Below are 14,303 nucleotides of genomic sequence, written 5' to 3' on the forward strand. Positions count from 1 at the left end.
GTGTCTGAATCCAGCCAACAACGTTTATAATACATACATTAGCATGCCAGGTTAGCTGAAAAGAACTGGAACTGCTGCAGGTGTAATTGTTTGTTATTTGACATGACTTGCAGAATTATTCCATGGATTGTAAACCTTGATTTAGCCTACCTGGAATAAGTGATGTTTATCCCTGCAGAACATTTTGAGCCCAATCCACCTGAAGGGTTCAGTACCTCCTTCTCAGGAGTGAGTATCAATCAAAAAATGTTAGACTGGGGTTCTCATCAGTTCGGGTTCCACTGTAAAGATGGACGAATGCAGCGCTCACAGGCAGAACCTCCAATTATGTTTAAGTATAGCTTTCTCTACACTTGAACAAGTGGGGAAACACTGTATTTCTAATGTAATGAAAAACAAATTAATTTTGAAATAGTAAATATTTACCTTTAAATGATGTGTCTCTTGGTTGGTATAAACAAAGTTATTACTTACGTATAGCTCTGTTAGGGAGTAAGTTTTCTTTAAACCAACTAAAGACGTGATTCTGTTATTCTCAATGGAAATGTAATGAGGATAAGACAGATTTTCAAACACATGTCTTTTGAGGCTGATAAGATGGTTATTATTTACACTATGTCTTGTAAGTTTGGTGAGCTTTGAAATTCCTTGAAAAATGAACAAGATGCACTTGGTATAAAGTGAGCTGTAATAGAAAAAGGTGGCTGATACAGAAGGTAAAACAAGTTACAAGTGACACAGTTTATGTTACAGGGTCCAACTGTAACTATATCAATGATCATTGATACAATGATCAATTGATAATTTAATTAGATCATTGGCAATTTATTAGATCATTAAACATAGATAAATATGCACATTTTAATAAGACATACTTATTTTGCTGGAACGTAACTGTTCTGCCTCACTCCCTTTCTTCAGTTCTGCTAAAGATACACTCAGATTTTTTAATGTTTTAAAAACTCACTCTGTTGGCAGCGAGTAAAAACTCACCCTCTATAATATTTCACTATAAAGAAACATTTCTACTGTGTCCCTGCTTAACAGCCTGCATTATCACGGCCACGGTAAATATAGTACCATCTAGTGTTGAAATGTAGTTTTTATCTGAAGTGAGTTCTTTGAGGTTAAGACAAGACTCTATTCCTTCTATTAGTGTGAGATTGTTGTTGCTAAATGATGCCCATCTTAAATGCTCCAATTTTTCCAAGTTAGAAATTTTGAAGAGTGTTGGTCATCCAGATTTAAGACAGTGATCTGTAATAAAAGACAGTATTAGAATTGAAAGAAACCGACCTGTCAATTAATCTGTAAATTAATTCCACCTATTTATTCTGTGCTCAGTTTCTATGTGTACATTTCCTACTAATATCAGTGGCAACTTCTTGGATGCAGGATGTGATATTTCCCCATTATGCAACAGGGCTACTCATCTTTAATACATTTCAAAAAAGTTCAGCTTCTCCTCCAAAAACAAGAACTCTACAACTTAAGTATGCCAGCTCCCAAATGTACCTTTGCAGTTGAAGCTATCTGAACATAGACATTTTTTTCTTGTCTGCATTAGATCTTAGTTTTGTTCAATTTAAATCCTTCTGCTTTTGTTCAATTTAAATCCAATGATTATTTTATTGGCTAGTTTGCTTTACACATCCTCATTCTACAACAGGACTTCAATGGAAACAGGATTTCAGCCTAACACCAAGGCTGGATATTTAGTCTAGAAGAGGCTGAGTGCAAAGTCAGAGCAGAATTTGTCCTAACTTTAGAGTTCTTCATGCTTTTTATATACAAACTAAGTACTCTTTTCTCTGTGTCATAAATCAACAAATCCAGTAATTTTCTTGATTGAAATATTCTTGGACAGAAACAAATAAATGTCGATACCAAACATATATTTTGCTGCCCAGGTTGTGAAACCACTTTCTTACACAGGATCTGACGTCAGACACCTGGCAGCAAGCTTCCTGTAAAGACAAGGCTGTCAGTGTTCCTATCTATAATCTGTTTGCATGACTATGCCTCCCCCTTTCCGATAAAACTACAGTATGTTAGCAAATCATTGTACAATGGAGAAAAGAAAAGATCACAGAGTCCCAATCAAAAAATTCAAATTGTGTTGTAGAGGCCCAAAATATCCAGTATTGTATCTAGGTTGTATCTAAGACAAATAATCACTTAAATATTCAGTATCATTAGACTGGCTTTGGTGATGACTAAAGAACATTTTTTGGCTATGTTATTTTATTTTCCAAAGTATTTATCCTACCCTTTATGAATCCCTTCTCTCTGATGTCACAAAACATATATGACATATGCGAAAGCCTTAATTTTCCTGGCAATTTTTCTAAACATGAATTCCCTAATGCACACAGAATGAAATGCTACGCTTATCAGCAGAAATGTGTTTTCCTCTAGCTATTCTATATTCTAATAACAAATTGAACTGACAGAGGAGCTTTTAACCTTTCATACTGGGTAGATTAACATGATTTCAGCTGATGGATCAGAACAGGTTAGGATGACCTTGGATCTTCCCCCACTGACTCTTGCAGCTTTTTGCTAGCTCGGTTTCCTAAGTAAACAAGGCTAATGTGATTGTGCTATCTGTATATCCATCTGCTAGCCTTACCACTAGTTTTTAAATGCATTGGTGAGTTTTGGCCCAATTTGCCAGACAAGCACTACTTGACTTCCTACAAATTCCATGAAAATGAGCGGCTGGATGAGAGTTATAAACTGACAATCCCAGTGAAGGAAAGGCTGAAATACTGGCTCAGCTACAATGCCAGACACTAGAGGATCCAGGAGAGACCTGTTCTGAATGATCTGAGAAACTCTGAGAACTCACACCTGATTAGGCACTGGATAACCCAAAGACAAGGGTCTTTCTTAAGGCAAACCAATTTCCTTCAGTCCTGCCGCTCATCAAGTGACTGCTTAATTAGTTTATAATTTTAGGTAGTCTTTCAAGGTGAGAGATAATGTTCAAAGAGTTATTCTCAACGTTTGCTGGTTTGAAATTAGACCTACTAGCTCTCTTCTTGCAATCTGTTTTTCATATTGTTATTTAGTAGTACTCTGTGAAAGTTTTAATCCTGCCTGATCCCAAGAAATGGATTAGTATAGAGAGTTCAATATGCACATGGCAAAGCTCATTTGGCTTTAGACATGAAATATGCCTAAGCCTTTAAATTTTAGGGCAGGGTATATTTGAAGGGTCAGTATTAGAAAACTGTTGCTATATGCATTAGAGAATTTATGTTTATAGAATTTACTAGGAGAACTAATGTTTCAACTTGTTTCAACATTATACTTTTGTGACATCAGAAAAAAGTTGGGTTCAAAACTGGCAGAATAAATAAGCTAAGCACAGCTACTGAATTTTCTAATGAAAAATTCTCAAGGCCAATCTCTACTGATCAGGGAGAGAATGCAAAGGAGCTGGTTACAATTTCCTGAATCAGTCTGGTTCTCTCATTATCCTTGCCACCAGTGTCCTTGGTCTTTAAAAATTTGCTCAATATTCTTGAAGCTTCACTGACACTCTCCTTTGAAATACTTCCACAGCATTTGGAATTCCTGGAATCCTTAAAGGAAGCAAGTAGATTAAGGACTGTCTTGCCTTAGAGGAGGCAATTCTTTAAAAAAACAAGCAGGCGTATCTCATAGAAGCACGTCCTTTATATAGCCTTGGTGTTTTAAAAAGGGCAATTTTCACATGCTGAAAGCAGTCATGAGTGAAATGAGTGACACAAAAACTTAAGCTAAAAAATGTGAAGGCTAGTTAGGAGAGGTTTAAAGACGCAGAAGGTTAAACACTAAACACTTCATTATTACACACTTTTTCGTTTACAGTTTAAAAAATCTTCACCCTTTTAAGTTTACAGACTAAAGTAAATATTCATGAGCCCTACTGGATCAGGCCATGGCCCTTTTATTCCACTACAGCAGAACTGAATGAAAAATAGGAAAAATGACAGCAGAATAAAACAGTTGTTAGAAGCGTGGATTACTGAAAATGAAAGCTAAAAGTGTCAATGAAAGTTTGATGGCTAATATAATCAGAGATCATAATCAGGACTTAATGAAATTCAAGCAATGCTATAGGCTTGATCCTATCTAAGGATTTTAAAATAGTCAATCAGAATACAGAAGAGAAAGATAGTTTCAATGCGTATTTTTCTCTGCCTTTGGGAAGAACCATGATGAGATGCTCATCATTTACATGGATAAAAAAATACTTTGTATTTCGTTAATAACTAAAAAGAATCTAAAACTGGAACTACTCATGTTAACATTTTTAAAGCAGGCATTTTTCAATCAAGAATATTAATGAACCAGTTGAAGAACTTTCTGAGCCACTCATCAATTCATTTTATACAAATGATAGTATGCTTGGGAAGTTCTAGAAGGTTATGAACAAACTGAAGTTATAATAGTATTGAGGATAAATAGGATGAGCAGAATAGGTCAGTTAGCTTGATATCATCCTTAGGTATCACAGAAAGGCTGATATGCAGCACAGGAAATAATTACAAGTTAACAGCCTTATTAATAGATGCCAGTATGGTGCATAGGAAACAAAAATTAATATTAAATTGCTTTTGATGAAAATTTAAATATATTGATAAGATTAAAACTTCTGTCTGAGAATGCAATACAAAAATAATGATATCCAAAAGTGAAGGCAACTCTTGTTAAATAGACAAAAACTGGTTAGAGGATGGATCTCAAAATCTAACTATAGAAAGAAAATCGTCACTTTACAGAGGATTTTTATTGATGTTCTGCTCAAAATTCTTTTTCTCCTAGCAAAAAAGAACAGGAGTCCCTTCCTGGTAAATTAGGAGATGACATAAAGATGTTAGTAAGGTCAGCTATAAACAACAGTTTTATAATGACTAACATGGTGGCCCTATTTAAAAAGCATGCTTCTGCATAGAACAAATTGTAATTTATGTAGTTAGGAACAGAGACATTCACACTCACACGATGAAAGACAGTATCTTAGGAACACTGAAAAGGACTAGAACTAATGATTGAAAACTATATGAATATGAGCTTGCACTGTTGCCACAAGGACACACATGTCAGTTAATATTTAAACATTGGACTAGTGAGTAGGATTAGGCAAAGGTAACTATTTCTGGGTATGACATTTATCAGTCCAGTGCTGGAAGTTTCGGTATAGTTTTGTAGGAGGCCGTACAGAAAAAAACATGTGGACATAATGAAACATGTTCAGAAAGGAACTAGAATAATGTTACAAGAAATAAAAAAACACTTTATAATGAGACGCTTAAGAAGTTTCACCTAACTTAGTTTCTTTAAGATAAGATAAAGTGGGATGATTTTGGCTAAATAAGGAAAAGACTTCTGGTCCTTTAGAACATCTGGTTTCACCAGAAAGAGACAAAAGGAGACCCAGTGGATTAAATTTGATAGTAGCCAATATGTATTAGAAACAAGATAGACATGACAGAGAGATAGGAAAGGTAGATTCACTGTTGCTTGAAATCTTTAAATGAACACTAAGAGTGGGTTTCATACCAGCAAACAACGTCAGCAAGAGAGATATCTCCAGCTGTGGTGGCTGGTTGGGCTCTCTGGTAGGATGCAATTCACTTCAACATACAATAACCCTCTAAACTGTTAGGTGACTTATGTCCCCAAACTATTTTTGTGTCTGCACTGTCTATAAAAGGAATGTAGGGTGACTATTTCAAATGTGGTTATCTACAGTGTAGATAAGCAAAGTTAGGTGAAATTAATCCTAATCTGAATGGTTTACTGTAAAATCTGGTATGAAATTGATGTAGAAATTACCACATAATGCTTTCTTGCCCACTTATGCATAAAGTCAGTCTAGAGAATCTTATTAGTACCCCTTCATCTTAAAAATCTAGTAATGCTAAAAAGACAGTTGCGCTGCAAAATAAGTAACTTAAATGCCCTCTTCAGGGTATCCTGGACCTCCTGCGAGGCATCTGGAAATGGCCATTCTCAGAGCTCAGGGACAAGGTAACTATTGGTTAGACTTGAATGTGTTCAGAAATATTTTTTAACCAAAAAGCATAAAACCTTTAACCTAAGACAACAGAAGAAAACTTTTACAGAGATTAATCTAAATGTTAACCTAAATACATTAAACAGCATCAGCTCTACCATTGAATACCAGTTATTACAATGCATCTGCGAATCCACCTTGTTCTTCAAAATTTGAGACAGAATTTTAGTGCAAGGAAATACACTGAGAGTTTTTTCTTCATCAGTCCTAGAACATTCTAACAGAAACACCTGAGGAAAAAAAAAAGAAAATACTGTATTAAGTATATAATATAACTAGATATACTATACATACTTCACAGCTTAGCATATAGTAAATGGCATAAAAATCCTGCTATTCTTGGAAGGGGAAGGTGATATATTAGTAGACATAATAATTCATAGATCTAATAAGTTTAATAGTTTGCAAGACTTCCACAGATCTTGCACAGATCCAGTTTTTAAAGTTTTCAGTACATAAAACAGAGAAGGTAAACCTCATTAAAATGCTCTGTATTAACTATAGTCTGTTTTCTGTGAAGATATTTATCCATTTTTTGCAGAAAGACATGATCTTACTCAGCACTGAGCAGACGTAGTTTCCTTGTGACTGCGCTGTGACCATACAGAAGTTGTGTTAGCATGATAGTGAGTTCCAACCTATTCAGCCCATTGAGTGTGTTAGCTTAGAATCAGCATAGGATTCAGGAGTGCTTTGGGATATAGTCCAGAGCTTAAGTAGAACAAGTTTGTGCTCAGGGGCTGGGAAGGATTGCTTCATATCTGCATATAAAATACTCTGAAAGATTACCTACTGAAAAGACCTTAAGACAAGGGATTTGGCACTAGATACTTAAAAAAGCATGTAGAACTATTGGTTTATCCTGTTATTTTCCTCTCCATTGTTTCTATTTGGCAAACATAGTTACTTTCTTGCATTCTGAATTCAGCAGAACTTGAACATGACTGTTTCCAAGATCATGCTAGAATATAATTTTTGGTACCAGCAAAGATCTTTGTAAGATTGGTGTTTATTAAATAATTTCTGACCTACTGCCAGAGGCAAGGACAAAACTTCTACCTTCACAAAAAACAGCAAACAAAATACTCTTTAAAAAAACAGGTGCAGAACTGTTCCTAAAGCTTTCCTTTTCCATAGCACTCACTATAAGTTACAACAAAACAGAACATCAAACCTGGGCCATCTTTGATCCTGCAATGTATCGTAATGAATTTGCAGCTTCTTCATTAGAAATCAGGACTCCATCTATGTTAGTGAGAGCCTTTAATTGGCCAATGACACTCAGCTGCAATGAGGCAGGCTTGAAGAAAGGAATAAAGTGTTACAGGTTTTTTTTTAATTGCCAATATAGTTTACATACAAGAAAGAGACTTGAATTTCCTTTCTGTTTAGTGCACTGTCATCTCATGGATGCCAAGAGCTAGAGCTTTGCTGTGATCTTCAACAGAGCCACTGTGTCATCCCCGCTTACGTAGTTTGCTAGAAACACATGAGACAAGGTACCTTTGGGCCAGTTTTGATTGTCCTGATTTTATGTGACATTGATGGTAATAAACTGCTCTGGAGTCACATGGGCTAACTCAGAAGTTTACTGATCTTACGAAGCTCACTAATATATCAGATGTAGTGGTATTTGTTTTTATAATCTAGGAGTTTCATTTATGACCTAGAAATATTACAAAAACCAAAGAAAGCTTCATAGGACACGTGCGAAATGTTTAAAGGATTTAGAGTTCTCACCGAAACCTCAAGACATCACCGCAAACCTATCCTATACATACAGAATATGTTAGACTGCCCACTAGTTTAAAATATAATACATGAAATACACACTTCTCACATAATGAAGAATAATGTCTTTGTTTGTGAATGGATTATAGATATATTTTGACAGCCAAATAAGCAAAATGCAATCACTTATGAGCTAGGTGGTAGAACATCCTGTGAGAGGCAGTAAGGATTTTCTGCTTTGCTCTGAACTGGAGTAACTAGACATTGTGGTTGGATGCCTAAGAAACTCTGGAGAGGCACAGGTTTAGTGATGTGTACTACTCAAGAGTTACCATGTTGACACACACAGCTGATGGCAAAGAGCACAGCAAAATTAAAAGTTTAATCTGATAAAAACTTAAGTAATAACAACAAAGAACCAGAGACCGGAACCGGTAGCTCTTATTATTTCTTTTTATATCTTAGCATGTATTGAAAAGATTCATTGAAGCTTAATTGACAGGCCAAATAGACAAGGCAGTATCTTTTTGGATGCTTCCTGGGTGCCTCAATGGAGTTCTGTTTCCTGTGTTGGTTTGTTGTTCAAATCATTTAAGAGAGGTATTCTATTCAGATAGTGCTCTGTTTGCCTGACTTTGACTTGTACAAAATATTAAACTCAGTGTTAAATGATAATTAAAAAAGCTTTTTTAAGAGTCTTTTAATGCCTCAAATTCGTAAGGTTTAACTCTGCTGATTCTGACTGAGCCCTTTAAATATTGTTAAAATGTACTGATTCAAAGGGAATAAAGAACAGAGAGAAACATTTGCTGCAGAAGCTGGTTGGGCAATAGGAATGAATGAGAGTCAGTAAAAGGGCTGAGTATTGGCTTTCTCGCCAAAGCTCCAGCCAACACAGCTGTGCTGCCGCAGACAGATACATGCACTAACAGAGAGACTAACAGTGTATACGCACATCCCCAAAGCTAGGAACTGTCTCTGCTCCCACCCCTTATTCAGTGCAGCTGAAACAGACAAATTAAAGCCAGGGCTTGGTTTTTGATATCGGGCACAGGCCACCAATAAATTTAATTCTCAAGGGAAGCAAAAAAGAAAGGAATTATGCCTCAGAGATGTCTCTGAGCAAAAATGCCACACAGTTTATTCACTTGGTTAGGCTGTGACTACAGAAAGAAGTGAAGGCCCTGTGAGAACAAAGATGCCATAACATGATCATAAGGCTTCTTACATTGCAAGGGCCTTAGAATTAATAAGGTGCAGGACGAGATTTTAAGCCTTTATAACTGTGGTCATAGTTAGAATGCTTTCCCAGGAATTTCAAGCGCTGATATGTACCTTATGCCATGGGTTGTGTGTGATGTCAAGACTAAGTTGGGAGTGTTTTTATGTAAGATGTTTATATCTTCCCTGGACTTTTTCAGCTGGTTCCAGCTCAGGTTGAAGAACTGCAGTTTGCGTAAGCCTCTAATGCCCTCAAGTGTGATCACATGGTTATGGCTTGCATCAAAATATTCTCTTTTGGGCTGCAAGAAAATAGTTGTATGGCCAAAAGTGTTGCAAAGGAAACTTTGGTTAAAGTAATCAGACACATTTAATCTTTAAATAGACTTAATTGGATCCAGTGCCTGGGATTCCCCTTGCTTAGTATTGGGTCTGTTGAGGGAGACCTAGCGTGCTCCAGACATGTTACTCTATTTGTTAATAGAGTATCTATTAACTCTATTTCTATTTGTTAAAATGAAATGACCATTATAAAGGTCAGATGGGTGATAAAGTGGTATCACTGTAATATTGCAATTCAAATTGGAGCCAATATCAACAGGCACCGAAACTGTGGGCTGCTAATAGTATCACAGTATTCATGATTCTAGTTTAGTCCCCCATTCTGTTCCCCTCTGTGCATCCTGGCCCAATCCTGTCTTGTGAGCATACCTCACAATGCAAGAATATTTATGCTAGTAAATGTTCCTTAAAAAAAAAAAAAATTAGAGCTTAATTTCTCACTAGGTCATAAATATTTAAGGAAGCAAATTCATTAAAACTGATGATAAGCTTTTGAAGTGTTTTTAAGTCTAGAAATGTCCTGCAGCTTGCTCAGGCTGTTGCCATTCGAATTCAAAACCTAGGCCAAAAGTAGGTCAGAAATGACAATTTCACCAGACACGCAGCCAATACTCCATGGCTGCCTTTAAAATGAAAAAGCTTCAACTGATGGAGTGCAAATACAAATACTATCCTACTGGTAAACCATAAAAAGACTGTAAAAAGTGAATCCAAACTAACCTGAAATAGCAAAAAGACAATAAAGGCTGTGATGACTCTTTTTCACTTATTTGAAGACTATTTATTCTCTAACTTCTCCCTGAAATAAACGTGACCTGGGTAAGATGGTGAGTCAGGCAGTCAATCGGTTCACAGTGAAGGGAACAGATGCTGCCGACACTAAGGAACTGGCAACTCTTCCATTATGAGAGAGCAGTATGGGAAGAGTGGAGCCGAGCAGAGACAGGCAACAGATCCTTAGGAAAAGGCAAAGCGAGATGAGAATTGCTAGTATTTCACTGCAAACACAGATCACTGGAAAGATGGCACTTTGGTAAAATAAGAAGAGAATTGTTATTCTCCTCTTTCTTAACATTGCCTCTAAATAAGCTTTAGAAAAAAGAAAGTTTATTTGAAACTGTAAAAAAATGGGACTGAAAACATAACCATCAAGTATAAGAAATAACACCATCTCACAAACTAGAGTTAAAAATGGGACAGTTCAGAAACTATTTCACCGTTTCATGTATCAGATATTTAGCAGGGCTACTTCATCAGAAAAGGTGGCTACTGCAGGTGCTACACAATAGTTATGCATATGAATGCAATGTCAGAATCATGCATATAAATGTCCACCTGAAGAAGTGTTTTTCTGTGCAGCTATTACAACAATATGTATTTCTGAACCTAAAATCTGTAGCCTGCTACAGTTTTGATGTGTTTTTTTTTCCCTAGCCTACATTCTTGTGATGTTAAATCTGACAAAAAAAAGTATTTTCAAGAACAACTGGCATAATGGCATGAAGTCATGTATTTCACAAAATTCAAAGGAAAGGCTGATAGTTTAGTTCCTGTCCTATTCTCAGATGCATTCTTCTTAAACTGTTTTCCAGTGAAATTACTTGTCCTTTACACAATAGGAAATGCAATTAGGATTCAGCCCAATAATTGAAATTCACATTGCATAATAATTGATAGGCAGAGGAACACAAGTTCTAGTGATGTTAAGTAAATGTAACATTAGAATCAAGCCCAAATGGAAATGTTAATTTTTAACTTTTGTGTTTGGTCATGGGCCAACCTGAATAACAAAGTAACAATTACATAATACATTTATTTTACTGAAAATTTGACAGCAATACCTCACCTGTACCTGACTAAATATTGGCCTTAGCCACTGAAAATATTGGGTTTTTTTCGTTTAAGCAAGCAATCTGAGGCTTGACATTTACTGTCGGTTCCATGTTCAAAGCTTCATCATCACGTTGCAAATCATGAGACAGAATAAATCTTTCTGTGCTTCTCTTTCCTTCTTCCACAATTATATTGCACGTAGAAAACAGACACTGGTTTTTGAGCTATACAAAATAAAAGGCATTTGAAATTTGTAAACTTTCTAATTTTTAATTAAATAATAAATTTAATACTGAGCATAAAATGAGAGAAGTTCGATTAGGAAATTAATAGCAATCAAGTCAGGAAATCATCTTTCTGTAACACAGATCTGCTAGATACTGGGTTTCATTGCCTCATAATCAAAGCATTGCATAATGTTTTTGTTTGTATGGGTTGTTGTGTGCCATACAGAACTCTGGCTGGAGTCAGAAGAAGTACACCTATGCACTGAAATTCTCAAAGTCCAAGAATCACAGTAGAGCAGCCTTACACTGAACCATGGGACCAGGCAGACCTGACTCATCAGTGAATTCAACTCTCTTCCTCCTTCCCCCAGAGCAGAACATCCCAATTCCCCATACTCTCTTGTTTCTAACAGACAGAGTAACTCAGAGTCTGAAATGAGCCCTTCTACCTTGGCAGCAAGTCATGAAGTTAGATGAGTGAAACAGCAGCATTATATGCTTGTAAAATGAATAGAAGGAATCAAGGAAAAACTTGTTCAGAATACCAGCTGAGAAGAAATTTTTTTTTTTTTTCCAAAATAGCTCATCTCACAATTTAAATCAAACAACTAAAGGTCATTTGCTCCTGCAACACCCCATGAAAAAAAGAACCTTTGCACAGTCAGTAAGGTAAGTTTTACTTTGGATGGTACCCCAGAGAAAGTAATTCTTAGCGAGAGAGGACTTAGTTTTTAGCTGCATTTCATTTAATCTGCTGAAATTTAGAGGATCTTTGCTTTCTTTGCTATGCTTTTTACACGTACAAAATAAGACCCTCATCTAAATCTCCCTACAATGAGTGGAAAGTTTCTCACTGACTTCCACAGAAGTTTTATCTGGCTCTGACAGAATGGACAGAAGAGAATCAACCTTAAACCTGGGCTTGTCAGGTATGTTAGTAGAATAGAATTTAATTTTACCTACTTGTTTTTTTTCTCTTGATCTGTGAAATCCAAAGCTTGCCTTCTAATATCACAGTAGGAAAAACAAAGTTCATACCAGTGTAACGTGCTCAAACTCAGCAATGTATTCTGGCAGGACCAGTTCATGGTCAAACACAAACCACTCACAATGCCAATAGCTGTAGTCACAATTTCTCTGTTCCAAGGAAGCTCACATTTCTAAGGCGGAGGAAACAGGGTAAATATATTATTGTTTTTTAGCTAAGTTTAGTATTAATTTCCAAATGTTAATGAGTCAAAGGTATCTACTTCCATGAAGATGCATCAGTTTTAATCCTTTCTGCCATTAGACTTCCTTTGCCACACAGACTCACACAGGCTGATAAGGGAGTTGAACCTGGCTATCTAATACCCCATGTAGAATAAGCAACTGTCAGATTCCAGCATGAAGACCGCAGCCTGTCAAAGACTAGCTTAGATCGTGAGAGCATGGACAGCTCTCCTGCAGTGCTTTCATTGCTGCACTGTCCAAAACTACTCCATCATATTATGGTGTAATCACCTTCCAAATTAGCTTTCATTTCCTCCCTTCTAAGAAACCAGAAACAATCCCAGTTCCTTTATAAAGAGATAGCTGTTGCTCCCTGTTAGCATCTGAAAGTTTGGACCATATGTCAGAGTGAACAGGTAAAATTATTACTCAATTCCCACACTGTTCTCTTGCAAAAAAGTAGGGTAAAGCAGAATCTATCACTCAGAGGATACATATGATACAGAGATTTAATCTGATTACTTATAACAGCGTATTTCTCAGCAGCACTCATTTTTATTTTGCTTACAGATAAAGGCTGTGGATTTTAAGGGTGAAGATTTCCTCTGTGGCATATACATATTGCCCTTTGCAACACTCACGCAATCCTGCTGTACAAAGAGTAGGTATGAAACTGCATGAAGTAAACTACTTTTAGTGTGGACTGATGGTTAAAAGCAGTGTGGCACAGCTCACTTTCACTCTGTGAACTAAACAAGCACAAATAGTTTTTCAAAGAGGAATCTTCTTGCTTGTTATTACCTTTGAAAACATGCACTTCAGCTGAGCAGAGGCTGTGTTCTGAGGAATGAAACCTCTTGACACAACTCAAAGTCAAAGATGAGTTTAGAAAACAAACGTTAATTTAACCTTAACTTTATGCTAACAAGTGCCTACAAATACATACCATTGCCAGAAGTAGATGCATCACTTTCTAGACATTTCCATGGCCTGAATACTGAATTAGCTTCTGGGTAGTTGACTTGATAGATGGAATTCACTGAACAAGCTGGAGCACTGCGGCCAAGGAAAACTTCTGCAATTATTGCTTTCCCTAAGTGAGGGAGAAAAGACACTTAATGCTTCTAATTCTAGCTTGGGGGTGCAGACAGAATGATACAACAGTGGTGCTTAATGTAATAACAAGCAGGCTACATCTAGGGCTGGCAACTGAATGCTCTAATATGTATGTGGTGAATGGAGTTAAATCCAGTTGGCGGCCGGTCACGAGCGGTGTTCCCCAGGGCTCAGTTTTGGGGCCGGTCTTGTTCAATATCTTTATCAATGATCTGGATGAGGGGATCGAGTGCACCCTCAGTAAGTTTGCAGACGACACCAAGATGGGCAGGAGTGTTGATCTGCTCGAGGGTAGGAAGGCCCTACAGAGGGACCTGGACAGGCTGGATCGATGGGCCAAGGCCAACTGCATGAGATTCAACAAGGCCAAGTGCCGGGTCCTGCACTTGGGTCACAACAACCCCATGCAACGGTACAGGCTTGGGGAAGAGTGGCTGGAAAGCTGCCTGGCGGAAAAGGACCTGGGGGTATTGGTCGACAGCCGGCTGCATATGAGCCGGCAGTGTGCCCAGGGGGCCGAGAGGGCCAACAGCCCTCTGGCTTGTATCAGA

The 14,303-nt window shown here is 37.0% G+C and overlaps 1 protein-coding gene across 1 annotated transcript in view; it reads right to left on the minus strand.

Moving 5' to 3' along the window:
• Positions 1-14,303, minus strand: part of LOC103924268 (leucine-rich repeat-containing protein 9-like) — a 37,195-nt gene that overhangs the window by 9,418 nt on the left and 13,474 nt on the right. The window contains 10 exon segments of the mRNA XM_009332759.1: positions 427-647; positions 1,081-1,227; positions 1,230-1,257; positions 6,169-6,300; positions 7,245-7,370; positions 9,137-9,174; positions 9,177-9,324; positions 9,806-9,862; positions 9,864-9,923; positions 12,463-12,561. Coding sequence (XP_009331034.1) covers positions 427-647; positions 1,081-1,227; positions 1,230-1,257; positions 6,169-6,300; positions 7,245-7,370; positions 9,137-9,174; positions 9,177-9,324; positions 9,806-9,862; positions 9,864-9,923; positions 12,463-12,561 — 1,056 coding nt within the window.

Source organism: Pygoscelis adeliae, unplaced genomic scaffold, assembly GCF_000699105.1.
Source record: "Pygoscelis adeliae isolate BGI_AS28 unplaced genomic scaffold, ASM69910v1 Scaffold179, whole genome shotgun sequence".
NCBI classification, from domain to species: Eukaryota; Metazoa; Chordata; class Aves; order Sphenisciformes; family Spheniscidae; genus Pygoscelis; species Pygoscelis adeliae.